General features: G+C 40.6%; 1 protein-coding gene and 1 long non-coding RNA gene across 3 annotated transcripts in view; both read right to left on the bottom strand.

Annotated features, from left to right (window-relative positions):
- Positions 1-2,604: 2,604 nt before the first annotated feature.
- On the bottom strand, positions 2,605-4,791 carry LOC134813052 (uncharacterized). Its single transcript, XR_010159991.1, has 4 exons — positions 4,660-4,791; positions 4,311-4,409; positions 3,941-3,993; positions 2,605-3,667 (listed from the first exon to the last, which is right to left on the bottom strand). It is a non-coding gene; the product is annotated as an uncharacterized LOC134813052 (long non-coding RNA).
- A 3,619-nt stretch (positions 4,792-8,410) lies between these two features.
- Positions 8,411-26,404, bottom strand: part of LOC134813609 (guanine nucleotide-binding protein subunit beta-1-like) — a 29,987-nt gene continuing 11,993 nt past the window's right edge. The window contains exons 1-7 of one of the 2 annotated variants that reach the window (XM_063821473.1): positions 18,258-19,647; positions 12,632-12,823; positions 12,353-12,506; positions 11,908-11,990; positions 11,570-11,651; positions 10,576-10,695; positions 8,411-9,989 (exon numbers count right to left, since the gene is read on the bottom strand). In XM_063821473.1, the coding sequence (XP_063677543.1) occupies positions 9,571-9,989; positions 10,576-10,695; positions 11,570-11,651; positions 11,908-11,990; positions 12,353-12,506; positions 12,632-12,823; positions 18,258-18,311 (1,104 nt within the window). In that variant the 5' untranslated portion in view covers positions 18,312-19,647 and the 3' untranslated portion in view covers positions 8,411-9,570. Of the gene's footprint in view, positions 9,990-10,575; positions 10,696-11,569; positions 11,652-11,907; positions 11,991-12,352; positions 12,507-12,631; positions 12,824-18,257; positions 19,648-26,404 lie in introns of those variants that run through there. The other variant, XM_063821472.1, reaches the window with a different exon arrangement.

Here is a 26,404-nt window from a genome sequence, read left to right as displayed (position 1 = left end):
TTTCTTGTGTCGCAGAACGTTTTGTTTGAGAACCAGTTTGGTTTTAGGAAGAGTCACTCAACTAACCACGCCCTTAATTACTCAGTTGACTATGTAAACTCCCATATAAAGGAAAAGCAACATGTATTAGGTATCTTTATCGACTTATCAAAGGCATTTGACACTATCAGTCACGATAAACTTCTCATAAAACTTGACAAATATGGTATAAGAGGTAACGCAAACGAGCTTATTGGAAGTTACCTATCGAACAGACAGCAGTACGTTTCAGTTATAGGTGAGGAATCTGATAAACTCCCTGTTATTTGTGGAGTACCACAAGGTAGTGTTTTAGGACCGCTACTGTTTATAATTTACATAAACGATATCTATAACTCATCAGACCTAGGAAAATTTATACTTTTCGCTGATGACACCAATATATTTGTAGTCGACAAATCTGTCCAGAATCTCTACCAAAAAGCTAATACTATAATGAATTCTGTTTACAATTATATGAAATGCAATCTTCTCCACATTAACATCAAGAAATGCTGTTACATTCACTTTACACCAGGAAAGAAGGATGTAACTAGTAGTAGTAGTAATAGTAATGATCTTATTTTAACGTTGAATAACACAGTCATTAAACGTGTTGATGAAACTAAATTCCTCGGCGTTATTATAGATAAAAACCTTAACTGGAAACCTCATACTGCATATCTTAGTTCTAAATTAAAGTGTGAAGTCGGTAAACTCTGCCGTATGAGAAGATTTATACCTAAAGAGCTGTATAATGACCTCTACCACACCCTCTTCGAATCTCATCTAGGATATGGGATCTCAGTGTGGGGAGGCATATCGAACAATAGGCTTGAACCAATATTTAAAATTCAAAAAAAGTGCACTTGTATTCTATTTGGTGATCAAGAGGCATACAGTAATAAGTTCAAAACATGTGCTAGAACCCGCCCAATTGGATCCCAAAAACTTGGAGCCGACTTCTATAAACGAGAATCAAGTAAACCCCTTCTCAGCAGAAACAAAATACTCTGCGTGCATAATTTGTATAAGTACCACTGTCTACTTGAAATGTTTAAAATAATCAAACTTCACACTCCAATACCGATGTACAATTTATTTCAAAAGTCACCCCGACGTGATAACTACTTTATTAACCCCGCTGCAACCAATTTGTTTGTATATAAAACCTCGAATATGTGGAATAAATTCCTTAAACCTTCTAGTAAGATTGACTTCTCGTCCCCAATTGCACTTGTTAAAGGTCGCATTAAATCTATGCTACTCAATGCTCAAAAAGCTGGAAACACTGATGAATGGTCAGAACTCAACTTTGATGGAAATGACATGTGCCTATAATTAAGAACACACAAACTAGTCCATATAGATTTCATACTACACACACAAAATAACACACACAATACACACCACAGTCAAACATAGAAACTATATATTCACACATATAACACAGAACACTGATCATCCGCTTTACACTGGTGTCTGGACTTGTCTGGAGTGTTCGTCTGGAACGTGGGACGGACTCACAAATATATTGTGTAAACGTAGCGCGCGAAACTTAAATATTGTATAACTCTATCATTTCATTACCCAGCGTGATTTACCGCGCCAGAATAATGAAATGAAGCCGCGCTATATCCGTGAACCTACAGTGACTTATATTTTATATTTTGTATCTCTTATATTATTACTACGTAACGCGAAATTAAGTTGTATCACACTCCCGGTTTTGGACCCCAATGTTAACCTTGCAGCAACTGTGTCAGCCCAATATACTCTAGAAGTATGATCACACTTATTTTAATGAACAAAAGACCCATAATTAATATAATCAGATACTCGTCAACAGCAGCAGTTTCCTTACGTGTGATGTGTTGTCCTTCTCCTTTCTGTGTCCCCGTCGTTTTGTTTTGTGAAATGTATTGTAGTAGTGTTTTAATATTTAAATCGAACGCAACTCAATAGTTAATAATAACAAACACAAATACTATTTTAAATAATTGATTAATATCGATTTATATACGAACCAAACATTAATTATTCTTTAATAACCTTTTACATATGTGTTAAACGATCCAGGGCATATCTAAAATTCGATAATGAACTTCATATACTATTAGTGCCGCGTGCTGCAGCAGAATATTTATCAGCATGCTGATAAATATCCTGGGAATCAATCCACCCAATCGTGGCGATAACATATTTTTGTGCTTGGCCGGTTTTAGGTTTGAGTTTGTGCTCCAAAAGTGGTAAATCGGGTGCTAGTAAAGCTCTTGCAGGCAACTGGCTCCTTTTGCCAACTGCTTTTGGTTTAAGCGCTGACTCACATTTGGAACTGGCACTGGTATAATTGTAATATCCTACGAAGTCAGCATGCTATATTATTTTGCAAAACTCGTTTAATATCTTGACAATATTTAAAGTTTATGGTTTTAGGTTTAGGCGCGGCGCACGCACCGCTTATATGTTATAGCTCATTCAGCTTCTGTTTTCAGCGCTGTGTTGCTACACACTGTATAGCATGTGGGTCAAGCGCGGTGCCGCGCCTAAACAGCAAAAGAGTTATTTATTTTAAAATTTATTTTTGTATCTCAAAAATGATGTAAAGTTTTTAATATGACGTAGAATTAAAGCTATTTCCGTAGTACAGCCTAAGTGCTAAGCATGCTCGTTAGAAAAACTATGAACAATGAACATAACATGCTAGCTTTCTTTATTTTTGTAAGTCGCGTCGGCTGACATCTTGGGTTGTACTGGATGTAACAAGTTTATTATCGGATGTCTACTTATATTTATTATGATATCATTATTCATTGTAATGGCAATAAAATTTAAATTTTGTTTTACTTAAATTTTGTTTTACTTAATAGTTGCTTGCTAAAACATTTTGCATTCTATCTTTTGCTAGTGTTTCAAAATAATTTAATATCAAAGTTCAGCACCCCAAAAATGAATTCCAACAACGGTAGACTTTTTCAAAATACGTTTAAGTTGAGTCCGTCTAAAGTCTAAGCAATACACTAAAATGTGTTGCTGCATCTGTACTTGTTTAATTTGACAAACAGATTCAGTACAATTTCCAAATTAAATTATCAGACTGAATAACCATATGAACATAATTTGATAAGAATAAAAATAATAATAAATAAAAACAATTGTGATCAGTGGCATAACGAAGGGCCAACCGACCCCGCTGTGCAATCTTAGGGGGGGGGGCGCCAAATTGTTGTTTAAATGTGGGACAACTACGGTACTAGCAAAACTGCGCGTTTTGCTCTTTTTAGAGATTTTACCGGCGTATCCTCTAAAATAATATAATCTGTTCAATTTTAGGGAGGGGCGCCAAAAGGGAAGGGGGCACCAACAGGCTAGGGGCGCTTTTTCAGCAGAGGCGCCAACAGGCAACGTTACTCCACTGATTGTGATAAAGACGAGCCAGGAAATAAAATCAAACAAAATAAAATGTTCGCTTGAGTCGGGCCAAAGTATAAATAGGTTTTAAAAACACAACAAACTTGATACAAGTCATTGTTCAAATAATAATCTATGAAATATCCTCTAAGCTTCTTTTTTTCGACATCAAGGTGGAGGGTGTCAGAGTTGTCTCGCTGTTTGAAACACTCTTCTTCAGTTTCAGTTCTGTGATCCTCTGAAAGATCATTTATAAACTTACCATTAAAAGATTGCATGTGAGCGAGCAAGCACAGGCAATGGAATTATAATAAGGAGATATAAAAATATATATACATATTTCATTGCTGAACTTCTACACAATAAAGCGGTTTTGACATATTTTTGACATATATATTATACAATATAATCAACTTATAATCTTTATTCTATATGTTCTAGTTTTCAAATACAACCGTTCCAAATCTTAAATTCGAGATGGTTAATACCATTGTTCTTGTCCACAACTTACACAATGAAAATCAATCAGTAACCTCCCAAGCACTTCAGTTTTCTTCAGCCAGTCTGAAAGATAAAGAAGTCATTCTCTGCATTTAAACTCCATTTCAAACAATGTTGTTGATGCCTTATTCTATTCCGTTGTGAAACTTTCGACCAGCTATAACTTAAGCTTAAGATGAGATTAAGGTCATCAAATTCCGTGAATTATCACATGAAGACCCCTTGCCCCATTAGTGATTGTTCACATACAATGTCTGTCCCCACCCTTTAATACCGAAAGTAAACTCGCTGAGGGGTGTAGAGGCATACATCTACATATTCTTGCTGACATTGTATGCAAAAAATCCCTCAATTAATAATAAAATTCATGAGCTTACTACCATCTTTGTAACGAGCGTCTAATAACTGACAAAGGACTGTTGCTGCGTGTTCATAAATATCCATCGCGATGGCTTTTTGGTAATCTTTCTGTGATTTTTCTGTAAAAACAGTGTGTTACAGAGTTATCATCGTTATCAGGTATGATATTAGAATTATAATTATAATTATAATTAAATTTAATAAATTGGGCACAATATAAACTGTTTAAGTTTAGTAAACTTTAATGGTATATTTTTAGGGGACAAGATGCTAGTAAAATTAGCAAAACAATAACAGCACACACATAACATCTTTAAAGTTAAATAAACATGACAAAAAATTAAATTCTTCGATCTGTTTTTATATTACCGATTATTTTGTTGCTCTCATCTATTTTCGCTCTGATATGACATCATTCATCATTTCTGTTATTACATGTCCACTCCACATTAAACCTTATTTCAAGGGGAAAAAAAGTTGATTTTTGTTATACCATTGTATGAACAGTTCAATAAATGTTTTTGCCATGAAACGGACCAAACTGATCCTAACTCATATTCCACCCATCATAGCATATCGCTTCAGCATGTACAAAGGGCATAACCTCAATCAGTTTAATGTAGTGAAATGACTGGTGTGAATAAAGTAGTGTACTAATACAAGTTGGAGAGGATCAGGTAAGCTTAGTCAGCATCCATGATGTTACAAACCCTCTGGGACATTACTGCGCCCAGTCTCCAAAGTTACAGTAAATTCCTACTCACTACTACGGACAAACAAACACAGACAAAACACCAACAAGAAACTGATATACACTAGCTAGCTCAGAGAGGAAATGAGTACCGGCTCAGGAGGTATGTCAAAACAGGGCGCCCTTTCGAACACTACTCGGGCTAGAATCAGTGCAATTCGGACACTACTATGCAACTAAACCATGCAAAACTATATAAGTACAACTGTATGAACAGTTACTCCTCTACATTCTGGGTAAATAACAAAAAATAACAGATTGTGTCAATAACATAATATTTGACGGATGTTACTCGTCTAATTTTCTTCGAAGTAGCGCGCGCCGCTTTCTTCTCGAAATGTTATAGTACTTGCCGGCAAGTGCTACGAAGTAGCGCGCGCCGGGCCAGATCATTAACAATGGTCAACGATATACCGTTCATCTTAAAGTATTGGATCAATTTTATTATATGATTAGATTTTATAAACGAACTTGGCACCCGAAAGATTGTTGTCACTTGACATACGTTGCATGCCACTTTTCGCACGCGAAGCGCGCGCCGCCGATATTGGGATACGAAACATGTATCACGTTGTCACACGTTGTATGACCCGCTGCGCACAAGTGCAGTGCGCGGCTCCCCTGTATCGTAGAAACTCCACCATAGTGAAATGACCGTGGGGGTCACAACGTGATACAAAAAGATTGTAATGCGGAGGCTGGCTGGTTGTTTTATAATACCTTCCGGGAATTATATCCACTAAAACTCGGAAACTGGCGGCAAGTTTCAAAACAAATAACACTGGCGTTTTATATATTATACACTATATTGTATCATGGGCACGTATTACTGGGCCGCGCTCAGCCTGTCATTCCGCCAAATCTTTATTCGTTTGTTAATGAACATAATAGCCTGGGGTCCTCAGGTAAGGGCACGTATCACATTACACCCCTTCCTATCGGAACCGGAACGTATTATAAAAAATAATACCTTGGCTGCTTCGGGCCGCAAATTCCCTCTAGCAAGCTGTCGGGAATTATTTCGAGCGGCCCGAAGCGGCCAAGGTATTATTGTATTATAATAAATGCGAAACTCCCATTTACAGAATGCTTGCTAGAGAATAAAACATATAAATATTATTAGACGTATACAGTATACATGTTTACATAGCCATGTGTATACGCGTACTGCGTGACGCGCTTGTTTCACAACTACTGCAAGCGAGAGAGCTCTGGTTAGAGCAAACTTATTGTAGCTTTTATATTGTGTAAAATTTTACGGACGAAATGATCCCAGGTAAGGGGAGATTCCCGGTGAGGCACAGTGGTGCATCTCGCCGATCTACCGAAGGGTTGCGAGAAGAATTATTTGATGCGCGGCGCGACCTTGTAGGTTTACAACCTACCAGGACGCGCGCCAAGTTGGACTCGTCGACGGTCCAATATATGGAACATGACAGATATTTTACGAGTATCACCCGTTAAGGCTTGCTCTAACCAGAGCCCTCTCGCTTGCAGTAGCGCGCGTCACGTAGTACGCGTAGACACATGGCTATGTGAACGTTAAGGCGCAGTCCAGTAGTGCATCACGCTACAACTGCTGGCCGCGCTCAGCCTGTCATAAATAGAGATTCGGCGGAATGACTTGTACGTATCACGTTGTGACCCCCACGGTCGTTTCACTTTGTCATACGTTGTATGACCCGTTGCTCTAACCAGAGCCCTCTCGCTTGCAGTAGCGCGCGACCGTGAAACAAGCGCGTCACGCAGTACGCGTAGGCCACAGGGGGGTCTGAAACCAGGTTTTCGATCAAATGCTGCCATTTGTAGTCAAACGTCGCCAACAGTTGCTCTCGTCCAATGAAATCGCTGCATTTTGCAAGTTAGTATGCATAATTGAATTACATATATTCATATGCGGAGCTTGGCTTACATAATGCAGCGATTTCATTGGACGAGAGCAACTTTTGACGACGTTTGACTACACATGGCAGCGTTGGATCGAAAACCTGGTTTCAGCTCCCCCTGTGAGGCACATGGCTATGTGAATAATTGAACTTGTAGCGCGATGTGCTACTGAGCCAGGAGCCTCACCGAGCTGTGATGAATTGACATCGTCAATTAAAATTGAACTAATGTCAATGGGACAGATTAGGTAGTGCGCCATCGACAGTGAGCCGCGCGTGCCGACTGTAGGATAGTTCTTTAGCGCTAATTTCGGCCAGCACAATTTTCTTCAAACAAATATATATTAAGCATTTTTCCCGACCTCCGATTGCAACAAAAATTGGTAACCTTACTCGAGTAAGGTTACCAATACTCATAGACTTACAAGGAAAGTGTCCAAAAAATTTAAAGCATATCAAACCATCAGACAATATCTTACAGCTAAAAGCAGCGTATTTTGCCTCATTTTGATCACTATATCAACTCCGATATCCACCAAATTTTTCAGACAGCTGTGAAAGCCCTATTGGAAGGTCGTCGCCAATTTTCAGAATGATCCCATTCAAGGAACTGAAGATATATCCGAATAATACGACAAAAATCAACGAATTTGATCAATTTTGATCAAATTACGCGACTTTTGCTCCAAAAGCCGCGCACCATCAAATATGGCACCTAGGCGAGTAGGCGACACTCACTGATCTTTCCAAAAAGGTATAACAAATTTGGTATTGTGAAAATTCTCACAGTCTCTAGAAAACAGTGGTACAAAAATTTTAAAATCCGAGCAAGTTTATTTGTTATTTTTATCGTGCACCCCCTAGACATATTGCGAATTTACCAAAATTTGATAAAATCTATGCAGCGCGTCCTTAAATATACCATATGACATATCCATCATCTCAGATGATGAAATTCTGACGTCGTAATTGGTTGATAGTATATCACGTGGTTCACCTAGCCATGAGTCTTCGGCGGTCACGTGGTTCACCTAGCCAGGAGTCTTCGGTGTATTTGTTGTATCTGAGTCGACCTTAACGACAAACCAAATATTATAATATATATTACAGGTTTGCTAGTCATAGTACATAGATAGGTCTGTATTGTGGGGTGATTTGGAGATACTTCGATCGTCTCTTAACCATTAACCTGGAGGCTATATCATTAGACATTCGAATTTAGTGATTCCGCACCCCGGAAAATCTTTTATTCTCAATCACAAATTTTGAATGGTTTTAAAAAAACAAATGCTGAGTTTGCGCTGCTAATTTGGTTGTTTTGTAGAATTGAAACAGGATAATTCATGTATTCACATTTTGTCAACCCTATGTTTCTAGACCTACAACCTAGGTTACTAATGCTTATATTATGGTGTTCGGCCTAAACTGTATTAGTATAGAGTTGGACAAGAAACCTCCTATAATCAGAAGAAACAAACAAATTGGATTTTGTTCAAAACATTAAACTCAGATTCAATTACAAATATAATATTGAGACATAATAACACAAACCAAAAGTCTATTATACGCGATCAAAAATTCATAAAAACTCGGTCGTTAAAGATAAGAATTTCTTTAACCACATAACCAGTTTCTCAGTTTAATGCTCCTTCATTAAATATCTTATATCTTAACTTGATATAAAGATTCTCCATCATTAGTTTCAAATGAGTGAAAACGCCTTTAAATTGTTTCCGTGATTACATTGTACTAAATTATTTTAAATTTAATACTAAAAAAGAGGTTAAACTTTTCATAAATCTTATTAAAGCGGAGTTGGATCATACTGTGTATTATTTTAACTTAATGATTGCATTATACTTGACACAGAACGTGCACAAAAGATGATGATATTTTGAAAACTCATCACTGAAAATAATTTCGCTTTCTCCAAAAAAAACCTACCTACTACTACTGCAACAGAGCGGCAAAAAAACCAAGCTTTAATTAATACATGATATCAATATGTGCAAAACTAACTAGTGTGCAAAATGTGCAAACAGGCAAAAAACTAGAAATTGGACTGAATGGAACTACTGAGCTAAAAGTAAATATTCGCTATTTATTTGTCTAATGTTTTGGTGAACTTGTACAAAGAGATTTAAATGCGGTTTGAGATGTTAATGTGACTCAGTCTTATAAATGAAGAGTGTGTGAAGCTTGTTTCATTGCTACAAGCTTTATTTTCACATTTGGAACAGTTCTTTAAATAGAGCGGTCAGAGAATGACGGCCTTTTCTGTAAAAAGTGGACTTTTATCCATGAATCAGGTTGATGGAGATTTTAGTCTGTCGTTTTGATCAGTTGCCTGGTTCTGTCAGCTTTCTACCAGGAACGTATTCTTGCTCTGAGTATCTGACAAGATAAAGGAAGATTCCCTTGTTCGTGGAACCAAATCTAAGCATATTACCGCACAGGTAACGTGACAAGTGTTTAGTTAGTGGCCGGTAATTTCGTATAAAACTCTCAAAATTACCAGAAATTAAGGAAGGATAATATTACGGTTATACTGCTGACTGACCCTTCTCTTCTCACTGATGAAACTCTAATTTCCGAAAAATCCATCGTACAGACATCATGTAATGATAGTATAATGATAATATCCTAGTTCCAAATCTTGAGTAAATTGTCCCAGGAACCTGTACACAGCGCCACGCCATCTCTATCGACACCCAAACAGCTGACTTTGGCTCCGTGTTCACTGAGCACATACAACAGGTCTCCGAGCAGCGTGTCCCACAATATTACATTAAAATCGTCGTAACCCGCGAATATGATCCTCCCGCTGAGCGAGGTATCGACACAGGAGACACCCGCTTGTGGGTATTCGTAACTATACTGTGCGATTTCTTGGTCGGATCTTATGTCAAATAATCGTACGATTCCATCATCACTAGCTGTCACGAAGTTTAATCCGTTGGCCAGCCATTTGCAGTCCACGACGTCCGACAAATGGCCCACAAGGGTTTGCTTGCACATTCCTTCTCTCAGATCCCACAACTTCACTGTAGCGTCCGTTGATCCTGAAGGAGACATTACAGTTACGCAAACATTTATTTTTTAATTTTAAATTCTTGTTAATTTGCCAATTTTGCCCTCGAAACCTTAAAACTGAAGGTGTGTCGCTAATTAAGTGGTTGGGGGTCTTTGTTACCGATTATGTTTTGTAACTGGATAACTCATTCTACAAATCCACTAAATAATGAGAGGGTTAAACATTTTAGAACAATATACTGTCATAAATTCTGCTCTGTTACGACGACTAGTCGAGAGTGTTTAGAACAGTCATTTTTGTAGTTCCAGTTCACCATTTAGTTGTGAGGTGGAAGTGGAACGGGGCAACTACTTAATTTCATTACATAGAGCTGCCGAGGTATTAGATATCATGGACTTTCATGGTAACTTGCAGACCAGACTACAGACGTAGCATGTATATTTTAAATCCAATAATTCAGTTAAGATCCGGTCACGTTCATCTCAAGTACTCTAGTTAGGAGTTGTTATCCTTGTGACAAAGGAGTGAATTATGAAGATTATATACCACCACTGGAGGCAAACTTGTTGATTCAAAACACAAGGAAATATAAAATTAATATAAAGGTGGGTTACCTGAGAGGAAAGTGTTGTTATCGGGCAGGATACTCAGACAGTCAACCTCTCCCAGATGATCTTTGAGGGTTGTGATTTGTTGTCCAGTTGCAATGTCCCACAAAATACACATGTGATCGCCTGTAAAATATTAGCCATTTTAAACAACTGTAAAACATTCCCCAATTTAAACAAACATTTATCAGATTTCTCACTTAGTTCTTCGACGTTTTATGGATCGTTCAACTGTGACGTCATCATGAATTGGTTTTAATGTCTTTGACCAGTCACCTATTTAATGTTTTACTGACTTTGCTGTAATCGTGCGAAGATTTTGGTACTGACGTCATGAAGCATGTTATTAAATATTTGGTGTGAATTTCTACAGAACCGTTCAATTTAAACTGCTTTGCGACTTAGCTATTTGAAAGTAGAAACTTTTTGATGTTTTTGTAAATCGTTTCAATCCCAGAAAAATTTCAAAACGTTGGCGTACTGGATCTAAGGGCTATTAACATCTAATGTGACAAGCTTAATGTGAACTTAATTCATAGTTCCCTTTATAATATTACATATTATAAAATTACATATTTATAACTTATCATGAGTAATATTAATTTAATCGACGGGGGTGACTTGAACACTAGGGTAGTGACCTACACCTTTGGCCCCCAACATTCGATATTAGAATGTTAAACTGCAAAATGATATTGTCTCTAAAACTAAAAGCGGCTGCTTCCCAACTTTACTGCTTCACAAATCACAATATAAGTATATCAGCATTCTGAACTTGTCAGGTTTCCCTTTGCATTATGACAATTTTGTTCGGTACCCGGTCGGAATATGTGCTGAAGTCCTGTTACACCAAGAACAATAGCAACATGACTTTGACAACTGCAGCTGTTAGAGTACTATACTTTGACGCCGCGGTCGCTGAGCTGCAGCATGAGTTGTGCAGAGAGAGAGAGAGATAGAGAGAGTTGTGCATGTTAAGTATAAAGAGAAGTATAACTACCTGAACTTGTCAGTATCTGTTTGTCAGAGAGAAACTGGCATTCTCCAAGGTATCCGTCGTGGCCCGTCAGCACTTTGATAGCCTAAGGAAAAGATTCGATTTATTATCACTAATATATAAGATTATGCATTAGGTACCAGGAGAGAGCACACACACGGGGTAACCATCGGGTAAATCATTAATTGCGTTTAAATCTCTTGAGAGTCACTATCGCACTACTTATGGTTTCCATAAGCCCTAACAAATCATCGTCATTATCTGCAGAGTATTTTGCAGTTATTGGCACAGAGCTGCACAGAATAATAAAGGAAATACCGACAGCGTTATTGTTAGTTTACCTTTCCGCTTAGATTTGCGTCTTCATCGTTCAGATCATACACCGAACACACGTTATCAAGTCCGCCGGATGCGACCAAATTTCCTGAAATAGCATTGCACGTGTAATTACAGAAGCGACAACAGACGCCGCAACAAAAGACAGCTATTAGTGGCTTTTTAATGGGAATTCTCTACCATTATGAGTTTAACATTTTACTTGTACGATTCTGGTCTGTAAGGCTTGAAGGTAGAATTACAGTGTACGCATGAGAATGTACTTGTAAATATGCTGGACTAGAAGTTACAGTTAGAACATTTTATTGCACAAGCCCGCGAGAGTAAGCATCAAGCAGCGCTGCAATGAAATATGTCCGATTTATGTAGATTGTGGGAGCTGGCTAGATGACTGAATTGTGACTGGTAAATGACTTGGTAATGCCAATGGCTAGATGACTGCAGACTTACCGGAGGGTGCGTATGAGCAGCACATGACCCAGGAGCACTTCAGCTCAATAGCGTGGATCTTGTTACCACTGTAGGTATCCCAGACGAGGAGCCTGGAGTCTTGGCTAGCGCTCAGCACGTGTCGCGCGTCTGCGCTCCAGTCCATCGCGTAAACCTGCAGACACACAGCTGATTAAAATGAACCTGACAGGATGTAAATGCAAGATCACGAAACTTCAAGTTGGAAAAAGTTGGAAAAAGTTGAAAGTTGGTGTCCTAAAACAAGTACTTAACCCAAACCTTGGTAAGATGACCCTTGAGATCTCGTCTCCTCCTTATCTTGACATTAACATGTTCTGCAGTTTGAGCCTCATCAAAGAGCGACGTATCGCGGACTTCTTGCCTCTTTTCTTGTAACTGCAGTTTCAGTTCGTAAGCCTCCCTCTCCTCGGGAGTCAGGTCAGCCAGGTTTACTCCTGGATCCTCCATCTCCTAAAATTAAATGATCTGGTAAGATAGGGGAAAGAGGTAATGGACAGGAGATAGGAGTCAGGAGGTGAGAAGGGAAGGAAGGGAAGGGAAGGGAAGGGAAGGGAAGGGAAGGGAAGGGAAGGGAAGGGAAGGGAAGGGAAGGGAAGGGAAGGAAGGGAAGGGAAGGAAGGGAAGGGAAGGGAAGGGAAGGGAAGGGAAGGGAAGGGATGAAGAAAAAAGGGAATGAAGGGAAGGGAAGGGAGGGGAGGGAAGGAAGGGAAGGAAGGGGAGGGAAGGGAAGGGAAGGGAAGGGAAGGGAAGGGAAGGGAAGGAAGGGAAGGAAGGGAAGGAAGGGAAGAAAGGGAAGAAAGGGAAGAAAGGGAAGGAAGGGAAGGAAGGGAAGGAAGGGAAGGAAGGGAAGGAAGGGAAGGAAGGGAAGGAAGGGAAGGAAGGGAAGGAAGGGAAGGAAGGGAAGGAAGGGAAGGAAGGGAAGGAAGGGAAGGAAGGGAAGGAAGGGAAATATAAGTAACACTATAACAGCAGAATAAACGGATCCTAAACTTAAAGAGCTTGTAAATTGCAAGATAGTTTCAACTCTAGGAGAATAGCACAATCTCACAACAAAGTGGCAAAGAGTAAAAATATGAAGTCAAAATGCCTGACAACTTAATTGATAAAGTTATGTCGTCAAGTTGTGGGCACTTTGACAGGTGCTTACAGTTTGGTCGAGATATATCTTGAAAATCAATAATAAATATAAGCATCAAAGATCCCTGTTTGGAGATTAAAGTGATATGGTTATAACAGCAAAGATGCGTTAACTTTTAATCCAACGCTAGAGCAGAATGGCTTCAGGCAAAGATCCAAACTTTCCTATTCAACAGAATCGTTCACAAACCAACAATAGACGACACCATCACAATTGAGATGAACCGCTGGAAAGCAGAAACAAAATGCCACAAGCTTACTCCGTAAGATAGGAGCATTAGTGCGTGATAAGCTTTTACTTTGTATGCATACAGTATTGCGATGTTTAATTTAAAGCATAAGTTACTTGACAATAATGTACGGGAGGAAAAACTGTTTTCAAATATAAACCACTCATGGAGCTCAATCTGAAAGGAAAATATTATTACTACACAGAAAATACAAACATCAATTCAGACATGAGGAGAGAGGGGGATGCATTTAATTATGAAATAAGGATGTACATCAGTGGGCCACGGTCTACACAGCTATAATCGGATAATAACGTCAAATTTAATATAATATATAATATATATATATATATACGGCTACGCTGGTGAAGTCTAATGCCAATAATTACTAATAATAACTTACTATGTTGCCTATATTCTATGACTAGAGTTTGTTCAAGAAAGTTCGTGCTGCCGTGATAAAACTATGATTTGCAACCAATAATGAGTTCAATCAGTAATTGTTGGTTGTCTTTATTGGCACTCTGACTGACACTAAACTGCTGCCATAAATCCACCGATTAGTATTTTGGGAAGAAGAACAGTAAGCGATCCTTGCTTAGTTACAGAAGTAACCTAGCTGTTAATAAATATTCTGGAAATCAACTTTCAGGATGAGTTTTAAGAACTGTAACTGTTCTAACAACCTAACTATTAAAGATTTATTATTAGTTCCATATCAGTTATGGATTAATAGACTTAGCATCACATAACGTTGTTAACTGCTTATAAAACATACCTTTTAAGGAAATTATTACGTTCAGAGTGTATTTATAGATGAACACCACATTAAAATGGGACTAAGTTAATGGTTAAACCGAGGAAGACTAGATTGGCATTTATCTCATTACCTGGTAACAAGAGAGCGAAAGACGAAATATCAAAACCTTGAAAACTTAAAAACCAGCACAGAAAGTATAAGCATGTTTGTGGTAAGTAGTCACAGTTTGCCTTTTCATCAGAATAAAGTCAACATGTTATATAATCCCTCAATCAATACTTAAACTCTTAAAGTCAAAATTTTAATAAGCAGTGGAGTAAATACGCGATCAAATTGACAACATATTATGGCGAATTAAATATACTATAATGTAAGAAAATAACTGTCGAGCGAAGTAAGTGGAAATGTCTTCTACCCAACCTGCAGTAAACTTGAGGCTTAAAGAGTAAATGGTTTGCCATATTTTACAATGCATTCACATTATTCCTATTTGGGTTGCTTGGATATTCATTACACCTGTTAAAGTGGATGAAGTGATGAATTATGAGTTTTAGTGCATCTTTACCCCTAAAATGGTCTCAAATAACTACTAAAAGATTTCTACAATAAGACTAACAATGCAGATAAATCATCTGTCAACCTGACTGGGCTAGAAATACTGAAATAATTGCCTGTTAATAGCAACCCAACATATTGTGTCATTTTGGCTCACGACGTACCGTGACATTTTTTGTTGTCCTTTGATAGAAAATTAGTCGATAACGAAAAACTGACTTCTTTCCTTGAAAAATATTGGTTTTCGTAAATTTCATGACCGAAAAAATTAGCTTTGAAAGTTAAGTTATTAAAAAGCTGCAGTACCAAACTTTCTCACTGACCAGAGTTTTAAATTTGAGGAGGGATGGTCATGCAAATTGTGAAAACCGAAGAGACAATTTGGAATATATTAAAGCTACGCCACCAACAGAATTACAACACCAGGATTTTGGGGGGGGGGGGGGGGGGGGGGGGGGGGCTGTGTAACCCAAAAAAACCCAAAAAAACCCAATCCCAGTATGACCTTTTTCAGGGTAGGAGTTGGGTTTTTTTTGGGTTTTTTACAAATTTTTCATTTGGGTATGATGCTGTACACTGAGAATGTACAGCATCAGACCCTCGACTGTAATATTCGCATCGTCAAAATGTTTACAAGTAGGCAGGTGGTCTTTCAATGGTTGTGTGAAGCTTAGGTGGCCCAAGGCGTCACCGCTGGATAGAAGCTGGGTGGAAGCCCTGGTCTGATGTGAGGCTCCCAGAACTTTGAAAAGGGATATCCTGCTGGTGCCCTCTTCCAGACACTCATCGGACAGCATGATGAAAGCCACTACCTCCGCGTGGTGAAGACTGGATACTGGACAGGGGGTCCAGGCTAAAGGCAGGACAGTCGACGGGAGACATCGAACCCCGGAAGTTCAATAATTTGATCTATTGACTCCTTAACTCTTGGTCTACAAGAGGCTTTGAGACTCGTAAATCTTTACTGTGGATTGCACAGTAGCTAAAGAGGTGTTGGCTGTTACCCTGTTCAACCTAGTCTACTATGACCCAGCTAGACTGGACCACACTCTGGTAGTCAGGATACGGCTCCCTAATCCCTATGCCCGGGGTACCGGGTAACGAGGTAGTCAAGGGAAGGGTTAGTCCCCGCTAAAGTGTAGCTCTGTTCTCACTCTTATCTAACCTCCTTATGCTTTGGGATAAAATCGGAAAGTCCCACACTGGAGCAGGTGACGATTGGGTAAGGATTACAACTGATACTGTTGGGTAGAAAAAGGAAGTGTCACATTTGTCTTGTATAGCATATGTTCGTGCAATTACATGCTCAAGATACCCAAGATATTATGGTGAGAGTTAAAGATGGCTATTGTTCAAGCGGATGCCCTTAACCTTTTAGTGGCGCAAGAGTTAAGAACACAATCCACTGCCAATGTGCAGGGCACTGCACAGGATTGTGAGCCAACTGAAAAGTCAAGATGAAGTTTATCAACAGCTTAAGGGTTAAAGCCCCTTATTTTTCTAGTGGAAGTGGTTGCCGGGGTAATTACGCTGCTATTACAGAAGCTGATGACTCGGTCTCCACAACACGACAACCTATTTCTACAGAAAGTCAAACAAGAAAACATCAAAAAAATATGAACATCAATTGTATTGTATCATGTAAAAGGACTGCTAAGGTTAGCACATTTAACATAAGAACAGCCAGAGAACAGCACAAACGCATCGAACTTGCAGAACTATTTTCTCGAAGCAAGCTGCACATCCTTGCCCTGCAAGAATCGAACATCGGGTAGTGCATGCTGATTGCTGAGAATACCAGAATAGAAAAGATGAACAAAGGGATTCATCCAGTGATCTCATCTGCGTGGAGAAACGCAGCTGGCGCTTCTAATGGGAGAGTAGAAATCATCTTGACGAGGACAGCAGCGCAAATGAGGCTATAAGTCTTATAAAGTTATAAAATCTTACAGCGCAAGGATCCTCACCATGTCTCTTAATGGAGAGCCCAGGCTCATTGTCATTTGTCATCACATGCTACAGTCCTACAAAAGCCTCATCTGATGAGGAGGCATGAAATCTTTTTTGTCTAAAACCAAGCATCTTACAGTTAATTTAGTAGGAGAGGAGCCACACACAATAGTTTCTAAGGACGGACATGCCTTAGAAAAAGTTGAGGATTTTAGTACAACGGAGCACGACTTTAAGTTACGCAAGGCCAAGGCATGGGCTGCCTACCACAAAATGTAGGCTATGTGGAGGTCCAATTTGCGCCGAGATTTAAAGATCCGTCTGTTCAAGCTACGGTTGAATCAATCTTCCTGTATGGAACGAAAACGTGGACAATAACAGAATCGTTGAAGAAAAGAATAGACGGATGTTACAGTAGAATGCTTCGGATGGCCCTAAACGTGGACTGGAGAGGACATCGCACCAACAAGGAGGTCTTTGGATCACTCCCAAGAGTTATTTCGAAGATACAGGCCAGAAGAATGAGGTTGGCTGGGCACATCCAGCGACATGATGACCTGGCAGCACACCAACTTCTCCTTTGGGAACCAGGGAGGGGTAGACCACCGCTCACCTTCGTCGATAACCTAATAAGTGACACTGGATTCAAGAACACTGGGGAGATTAAGGAGCTTATGGTGGACAGAAAGCTTTGGAGACACATCATCGAGACTCGGACTCTGAAGCCGTCAAGTAATTTAAGTCATGTGCTTTGACTTGCCCTTGACCTTCGTCATAGCCTCCTTCCATGACAGGGGAACACATTTGCCACGTTTGGCACATTTCCACTTTGTGCATTCATATGGATTATATCTCGATGAACGAGACATCATGTTTGCTATCGTTATAACATACTATCAATATAATTATAAACACACTTATATACTATGTAAACTATCTATTAAGTTAAGACATGAGGACAACACGTAGGTAAGACTCAGTGGGAAATAATTCACATTCAATACAATTAATGAAATGGCTAGAATTTTGTTTAAATTTTGTTTAAAAAACCCAAAAAAACACAAAAAAACCCAATCCCAGTATTACCTTTTCTTGGGTAGGAGTTGGGTTTTTTTTGGGTTACACCCCCCCCCCCCCCCCCCCCCGATTTTATAATCTCACGGATAGAGAATTAGAGAAATAGTTCTCAACCGAGATCTAGCAAAAATGCCTTGCCTGAGCTGCTCCCTTATATGGGCATCACGTGACTTGCCTGAGCGAGGGTAGCTTGATTACTCCGTGGGAACGGCTGCAGTACGTACATCATTGTTCCCAGATATAAACATTCGGCAATGTGGTCCCGGGAGCGCCGGGGGGAGAAGAAGGGAAGAAACGCAACGGAGACAAATCAAAAAATGTAGGAAATGTAGGAAGTCGATGGTGGTTAATTTGATGAATAATTAGATTAATTTACCGACGAATGTAAACAAAGAACACAGCTTGTTGTCATTTAAACCTCGTGTGTACATGTGGAATGTTTTTGTTGTTGCAATAACAATAACCAGGTATGAATTCACTGCGACTAATGATAAAGAGTGTAAACAAAGTTAAATTAACTTTTAACATAGACATCGCATGTTTCACACTTGCGCACCACCAACAGAGACTCACACTCACACTCACACTCACACTCACACTCACACTCACACTCACACTCACACTCACTCACTCACTCACTCACTCACTCACTCACTCACTCACTCACTCACTCACTCACTTACTCACTCACTCACTCACTCACTCACTCACTCACTCACTCACTCACTCACTCACACTCAAACTCACACACTCAAACTCACTCACTCACACACACTCACTCACTCACTCACTCTCACTCACACTCACTCAGTCAATCACTCACTCCCTCACACTCCCTCACACTCCCTCACACTCCCTCACTCACTCACTCACTCACTCACTCACTCACTCACTCACTCACTCACTCACTCACTCACTCACTCACTCACTCACTGACTCACTGACTCACTCACTCACTGACTCACTGACTCACTGACTCACTGACTCACTGACTCACTGACTCACTGACTCACTGACTCACTCACTGACTCACTGACTCACTGACTCACTGACTCACTCACTGACTCACTGACGCACTGACTCACTGACTCACTGACTCACTGACTCACTGACTCACTCACTCACTGACTCACTAACACACTCACTCACTCACTGACATTCACTGACATTCACACTCACTCACATTCACACTTACACTCACTCACTCACTCACTCACTCACTCACTCACTCACTCACTCACTCACTCACTCACTCACTCACTCACTCACTCACTCACTCACTCACTCACTCACTCACTCACTCACTCACTCACTCACTCATACAACAGAAGGAAGTAATAATAATATGACTCACAGTATCTAGTTACACTGCTCTCTAGTTTTTGAATATTTTCAGCGATTTTCTAGGTCACCTAGCAGGGGGTCTAGTGTTTCCAAATAAAGTGCACCTGATATTCAAATCTCAGTCATTCACAACAACTCCGACACCTGCTTAATTTAAGAAAACTGTAGGTTAAACAGAAGTGCACATTGAAATTGGATCTAATTGGATTAAAATTGGATGAACTGTCAAACAAATCACGCTCGTGTAACATACCAAACACTACATAATACCCCCAAGCTACCGATCAAGGCAAATCACAAAGATATTATTGGAGAGAAATAATTAGATTTACACAGCGAGAGAGAAATACAAATGTACTGATAGCGCGATGTATCAATAATAATGCAGCTCACTCACTCTCTCGAGGAAGCACAACGTGAAAAGTGAAATGTAAGAAGAGTAGGCAGATTACTCGTTTAACTCACACTCACACTCACTCACACTCACACTCACACTCACACTCACACTCACACTCACACTCACTCACACTCACACTCACTCACACTCACACTCACACTCACACTCACACTCACACTCACACTCACTCACACTCACTCAGTCACATTCACTCACTCACACTCACACTCACACTCACACTCACACTCACACTCACACTCACACTCACACTCACACTCACTCACACTCACTCACTCACACTCACTCACACTCACACTCACACTCACACTCACACTCACACTCACACTCACTCACTCACACTCACACTCACTCACACTCACTCACACTCACTCTCTCGAGGAAGCACAACGTGAAAAGTGAAATGTAAGAAGAGTAGGCAGATTACTGGTTTAATATTAGCGTGTTATTATTTATAGTGATATACAGCAGGACAATATATTACACTGAGACAGTATGATGATGACTCTACTGCTCGCAACTATATTACACACTGTTTGTTGCAAAACAGCCAAAACATTGTCAGAGCTGTGACACACATCGTTCTGTGAGAAAAAGAGAAAAGAAAGTCTATCGCTGAGGAGATTGAGGGGCCAGGGCGTATTGTTGAGCGAGTACAATACGATTAGTAAAACAGTAAATACACTCAGCGTAAGCAATATTTACGTTTGGTAATAATGTGATAACCGTGAAATCCGGCATTAAACGATGAGGAATGTTACAGTCACATACAACTTATAACTGCATACACATTACACAGCATACAAATCGGGAGGAAAGAAGAGTAAATATAGGGAGCAATAACGGAATGAGAAAATAAAAAACCAAACTCTATTTAATCTGGAGCAAGATGGGACACGGGGGGTCACTGGTTGATTGATTTAAGCTACTGGCTCACAACTCATCCGATTACATACCCTGTGCACCGTTACCATAGCAACACTACAGCCTAAACAACGTGTCATGTTGAGAACGTATGATACATATGTCGTATTGGTGGGTAACAACTGGCAGAGTAGTAGCTGGATGGAGGAAAGCCTGACAAGTGTCTTATATAAGTATATAGCTAGCTAGATGTTCGGTACAATAATAATACAGTGTACTTACTTGTGTGCAGTGTGGCAGAGAAATGTAAACTGTGTGATGTAGATGAAATGAGTGTGAAGTGTGTGTTATAATGTGTGGGTTTGGCACGTGGGACATGTGACTAAGTCACGTGGGTTACAACCTTTGTATACAATCTACATTTCAACTTCAGATGTTGTGTCTAAGTACTTCCCACAAAAATTCCACCGCCTTCGCAGCATCTCAGCAGAGAAGCACTAACAGTAGTGTGCACTAAACACTAATGTACTAAACAGGCGAAATTTGATATTGAATAACGAACAACAGAACGAGATCTGCACAAGAGAAAGCTTGTTAAAAACCGCACTGAAAACACAACAATACAGGGTAGAATAAACTAGACAGGGGAAATAGAGCTAAACACAAGTACACACACACATTCACGTACAACAAATGCAGCTGACCAGTTTAACCGATGTTTGCAAACTGCTCATTCTCCGTAACAAGCCATGTTTAACAATCCCGTTCACTTTATGTAATGATAATTCTTGCATGACAAATCGTCCTCCTTATTTGCTGTGCGGAGGATGGACGAGGGAGTGTGTGCACAGTTAGTGCACAGTGAGTGTGTGCTTGTTTGAGTGCACAGTTAGTGCGTGCACAGTTATTGCGTGCACAGTTAGTGTGTGCACAATAAGTGTGTGCACAGTTAGTGCGTGCACAGTTAGTGTGTGTACAGTTAGTGTGTGCACAGTTAGTGTGTGCACAGTTAGTGTGTGCACAGTTAGTGTGTGCACAGTTAGTGTGTGCACAGTTAGTGCGTGCACAGTTAGTGTGTGCACAGTTAGTGTGTGCACAGTTAGTGTGTGTACATACTGGAGGTACACACATGCACACTTACATGCAAACAAATACACAATCAGGCAAACAAACAGACACACATACACACAAACCAAAAAACCTACACATCTACATTGTACACATGATCTACATTGTACACACAGAAGGCTGGCCACCGCACCGAACTCAGGAAATGTGTGTACTATACCTACTACTACTACGGGGGAGACAATGTGTATACATATGTTCGGGGTAGAGTAACCTGTCTTTTGTCAGGGAAGAATATAATTACAAAGCCGTCCTCAATCAGCTTTTTATCTGCTTGGAGGCTTAGAGTCGCAATTATCCGCAGTTTATAATACCGATAATGGAGTTGAAAGTTGAAACAGCCAGCGTTTCATGTTTCCCATTTCCGTTCCAGCCTAATTAAGAGCTGCACAGCATTGCGGTATTTGTGCAGACTTCAGTCCGACCACAATCCTATCAATATTGGTGTATACTACTGCTACACTGAAATTAGTTAAACCTATCAATAATATGGTTATATACACAGACTGCAGTTGGATGTAATCTATTTTCCGACCCTGGGAATAAAATACTGGATAGAACGGCGAGCCGAGTGTAGTAATTCTGAACCTGGCTCTGTATTCTGTAAGTATGAGAAACCAAATAATTTATAACTCAAGGGATATAGGCGTTCAAGCAGGGCAAGTGAGTAAATTGGTGTAAAAGGCTCCCCAATCATTGCAATTACTGGAGATCAAAAAGTGTTCCTTGGAAACTGGCAGGCTGTTCTATTAGTTGCAGTTAACATAGGGGCACTAGTGATAAAGTTCGGTAATTAAGCCTGTTAAGGCTAACAGTCTTTATCCAACCTCTAACAAATTCTGCGCTAATTAGCAGAATACCTTGCTACACTGAATCATATCAACATTGAAATACTTTTAGTAAAAACACTTGCGAGAAAAACAATCACTCGAATAGATGGTAAACGATTATTTCTTATCGACAACATGATAATATATAAGGGCGCAAACTACAAGATACTAGATAAGAGGTTTAGTTATTTCGCAATGACTGCCCCTAACTCAAGGAATGAAGAAATTCAATTAAATAACAATTTCCAAAACGATACAACCTTCACTTGATGCAATCAAATTTTGACATCAACCTGCAACCTGCAACCTGCCAAGACACATATTCAGTCGTAAACCACCAAAATCTCAATTTTGCAACGCAACACATTTGATGGGTTATCAAATCAGCTCGATTGAAACTATATACTTATATACAATATAGAAGCCAGCAGTCACAGTTAAATGGCATGAAGTGGCACTGGTGGGGATCCGACACACATCACCCCAGTGTAATAATGGTGGGGCCCCGACACACATCACCCCAGTGTAATAATGGTGGGGACCCGACACACATCACCCCAGTGTAATAATGGTGGGGACCCGACACACATCACCCCAGTGTAATAATGGTGGGGCCCCGACACACATCACCCCAGTGTAATAATGGTGGGGACCCGACACACATCACCCCAGTGTTATAATGGTGGGGCCCCGACACACATCACCCCAGTGTAATAATGGTGGGGACCCGACACACATCAGCCCAGTGTAATAATGGTGGGGACCCGACACACATCACCCCAGTGTAATAATGGTGGGGACCCGACACACATCACCCCTGTGTAATAATGGTGGGGACCCGACACACATCACCCCAGTGTAATAATGGTGGGGACCCGACACACATCACCCCAGTGTAATAATGGTGGGGACCCGACACACATCACCCCTGTGTAATAATGGTGGGGACCCGACACACATCACCCCAGTGTAATAATGGTGGGGACCCGACACACATCACCCCAGTGTAATAATGGTGGGGACCCGACACACATCACCCCAGTGTAATAATGGTGGGGACCCGACACACATCACCCCAGTGTAATAATGGTGGGGACCCGACACACATCACCCCAGTGTAATAATGGTGGGGACCCGACACACATCACCCCAGTGTAATAATGGTGGGGACCCGACACACATCACCCCAGTGTAATAATGGTGGGGACCCGACACACATCACCCCAGTGTAATAATGGTGGGGACCCGACACACATCACCCCAGTGTAATAATGGTGGGGACCCGACACACATCACCCCAGTGTAATAATGGTGGGGACCCGACACACATCACCCCAGTGTAATAATGGTGGGGACCCGACACACATCACCCCAGTGTAATAATGGTGGGGACCCGACACACATCACCCCAGTGTAATAATGGTGGGGACCCGACACACATCACCCCAGTGTAATAATGGTGGGGACCCGACACACATCACCCCAGTGTAATAATGGTGGGGACCCGACACACATCACCCCAGTGTAATAATGGTGGGGACCCGACACACATCACCCCAGTGTAATAATGGTGGGGACCCGACACACATCACCCCAGTGTAATAATGGTGGGGACCCGACACACATCACCCCAGTGTAATAATGGTGGGGACCCGACACACATCACCCCAGTGTAATAATGGTGGGGACCCGACACACATTACCCCAGTCGTAATAATGGTGGGGACCCGACACACATCACCCCAGTGTAATAATGGTGGGGACCCGACACACATCACCCCAGTGTAATAATGGTGGGGACCCGACACACATCACCCCAGTGTAATAATGGTGGGGACCCGACACACATCACCCCTGTGTAATAATGGTGGGGACCCGACACACATCACCCCAGTGTAATAATGGTGGGGACCCGACACACATCACCCCAGTGTAATAATGGTGGGGCCCCGACACACATCACCCCAGTGTAATAATCAAATTGGTTCGTTTAACGGGAGTGTCGCAGTAATGTCAGCAGGGTTTGAAAAAGGCAGACTGTTTTCTGACATGTTCGCGTATAAGCTTTAATAATTAAACGGTACACGATGGAGTAAAGGTAGTGTTGAATGTTCAGTTTTCCCTCGGATTCTAGAAAAAAAAGTAAGAAAGAGAGAAAAGCTCTCATTATCATGGTCTTTGTAACTGTTTAGTGCAATAATACAAAGGGAGATAGAGAGACTTATCGCAGGATATATTAATACATGTTAAAAGAATGAAAGGAGCTGGAAGCAGCTGGTGTACCTGATAAACCGATCCACTTTTAGAAAGTAGCGGTCTCTGAACTTAATCATCTGTTAATTAGATCATCATTACTGCCATGCGGATAAAATACCACTATCTACTACATGTTAGAGAAATCAACGGCGAATTTCTGTGGAATTTCATAATTTTAAACCTTGCTCAAATCTTAGTTTACACGTTTTGAGCCGCAGAGCGAAGATGGATGACTAAAAGAAAACGTAACATTCAATAAATCGTTAAATTGATTCGAATGCATGATTATTAAAACGCAAGACAAGCACATCTCATCAACCAATTAACACAACACACTGTGTGAACAGGTGGAGAGAGAGAGAGAGAGAGAGAGAGAAAAAAAGAAAGTGCTCAGCTTTATGACGACCCTACAACAACTGAATCTTACATTACATGGGAAGTTGGAGCTGCTTTAAATAAACACACGCCATATAACCGAACCACTCCCTGGCTCCCATTTCATTGTACTTCAGGTAATGCTTCACAGTAACTCAACATTTCACTTCACAAAATACTTCACACAATAACTGTCACAATACTAAACGCACTACGTCAAGAAAACCGGAGCAAAATACCATCAGATGTTTTAGAGATTTAGTTCCACTTTTATGTCTAAATGATTTGGGAATGCGCTTACCATAATATGCACCCGTAACGGTAGAAATAGATCGTACATTTGGGAAATCTAATACAATGTCCAATGAGAAGGTTAGAACACAAATGATTGCTATTATACTATTATAGCGACCTTCTCTCCCCGTTATTTAACCTTCCTGTGAGCGCCCCCAAAAAGCGCGAGCAAGACTTATATTGCTTATATTACTAAGTATAGCCAGCATTGACACCGGTTAAATTGTAGTAGCAGTACAGGCGGTCATTAAAAGTCGATAACATAGTATAATACCCTCCTGCTACACAAAGAACAGCAAGCTGTCAGAAAATCAGGCATATAATTTGAGTATGCGTTGCTTTGCGAGACGCAGCCCGGAGTTGCGTATGTATATGACTTAGTCGTGTAATTGCGCGGCTAAGAAATTGTGGGCTAAAAGGTGCTCCTTCACAAATATAACTGTAGTAAGTTGGCGTATACGATCGGTGTAAAATATTAGCCGGGCTGGATCTGAACTTGGATCTGACATGAGCTAATTGGTCGATTTGATGAGTGAACGAGACCGGTCGCCATGATAGGGACATGGTATGTACAGTGCAGCACCTGGCGGGCCCAAGAAAGAAGTCCTCTTTTTGTGAGGTAGTAAACCCTGACATTGCACGGCCCGGGACGAAGGACAGGGCAGGCATTGTGTCTCACCCAACTCCCATCAATACAGGGACCAGCACCAGGACTATCTTAATACGTCTCCTGAATACAGGGACCAGCACCAGGACTATCTTAATACGTCTCCTGAATACAGGGACTAGCACCAGGACTATCTTAATACGTCTCCT

This window comes from Bolinopsis microptera, chromosome 3 (assembly GCF_026151205.1).
Source record: "Bolinopsis microptera isolate Bmic1 chromosome 3, MBARI_Bmic_1.0, whole genome shotgun sequence".
NCBI classification, from domain to species: Eukaryota; Metazoa; Ctenophora; class Tentaculata; order Lobata; family Bolinopsidae; genus Bolinopsis; species Bolinopsis microptera.
This window is presented reverse-complemented; position numbering and strand designations above follow the sequence as displayed.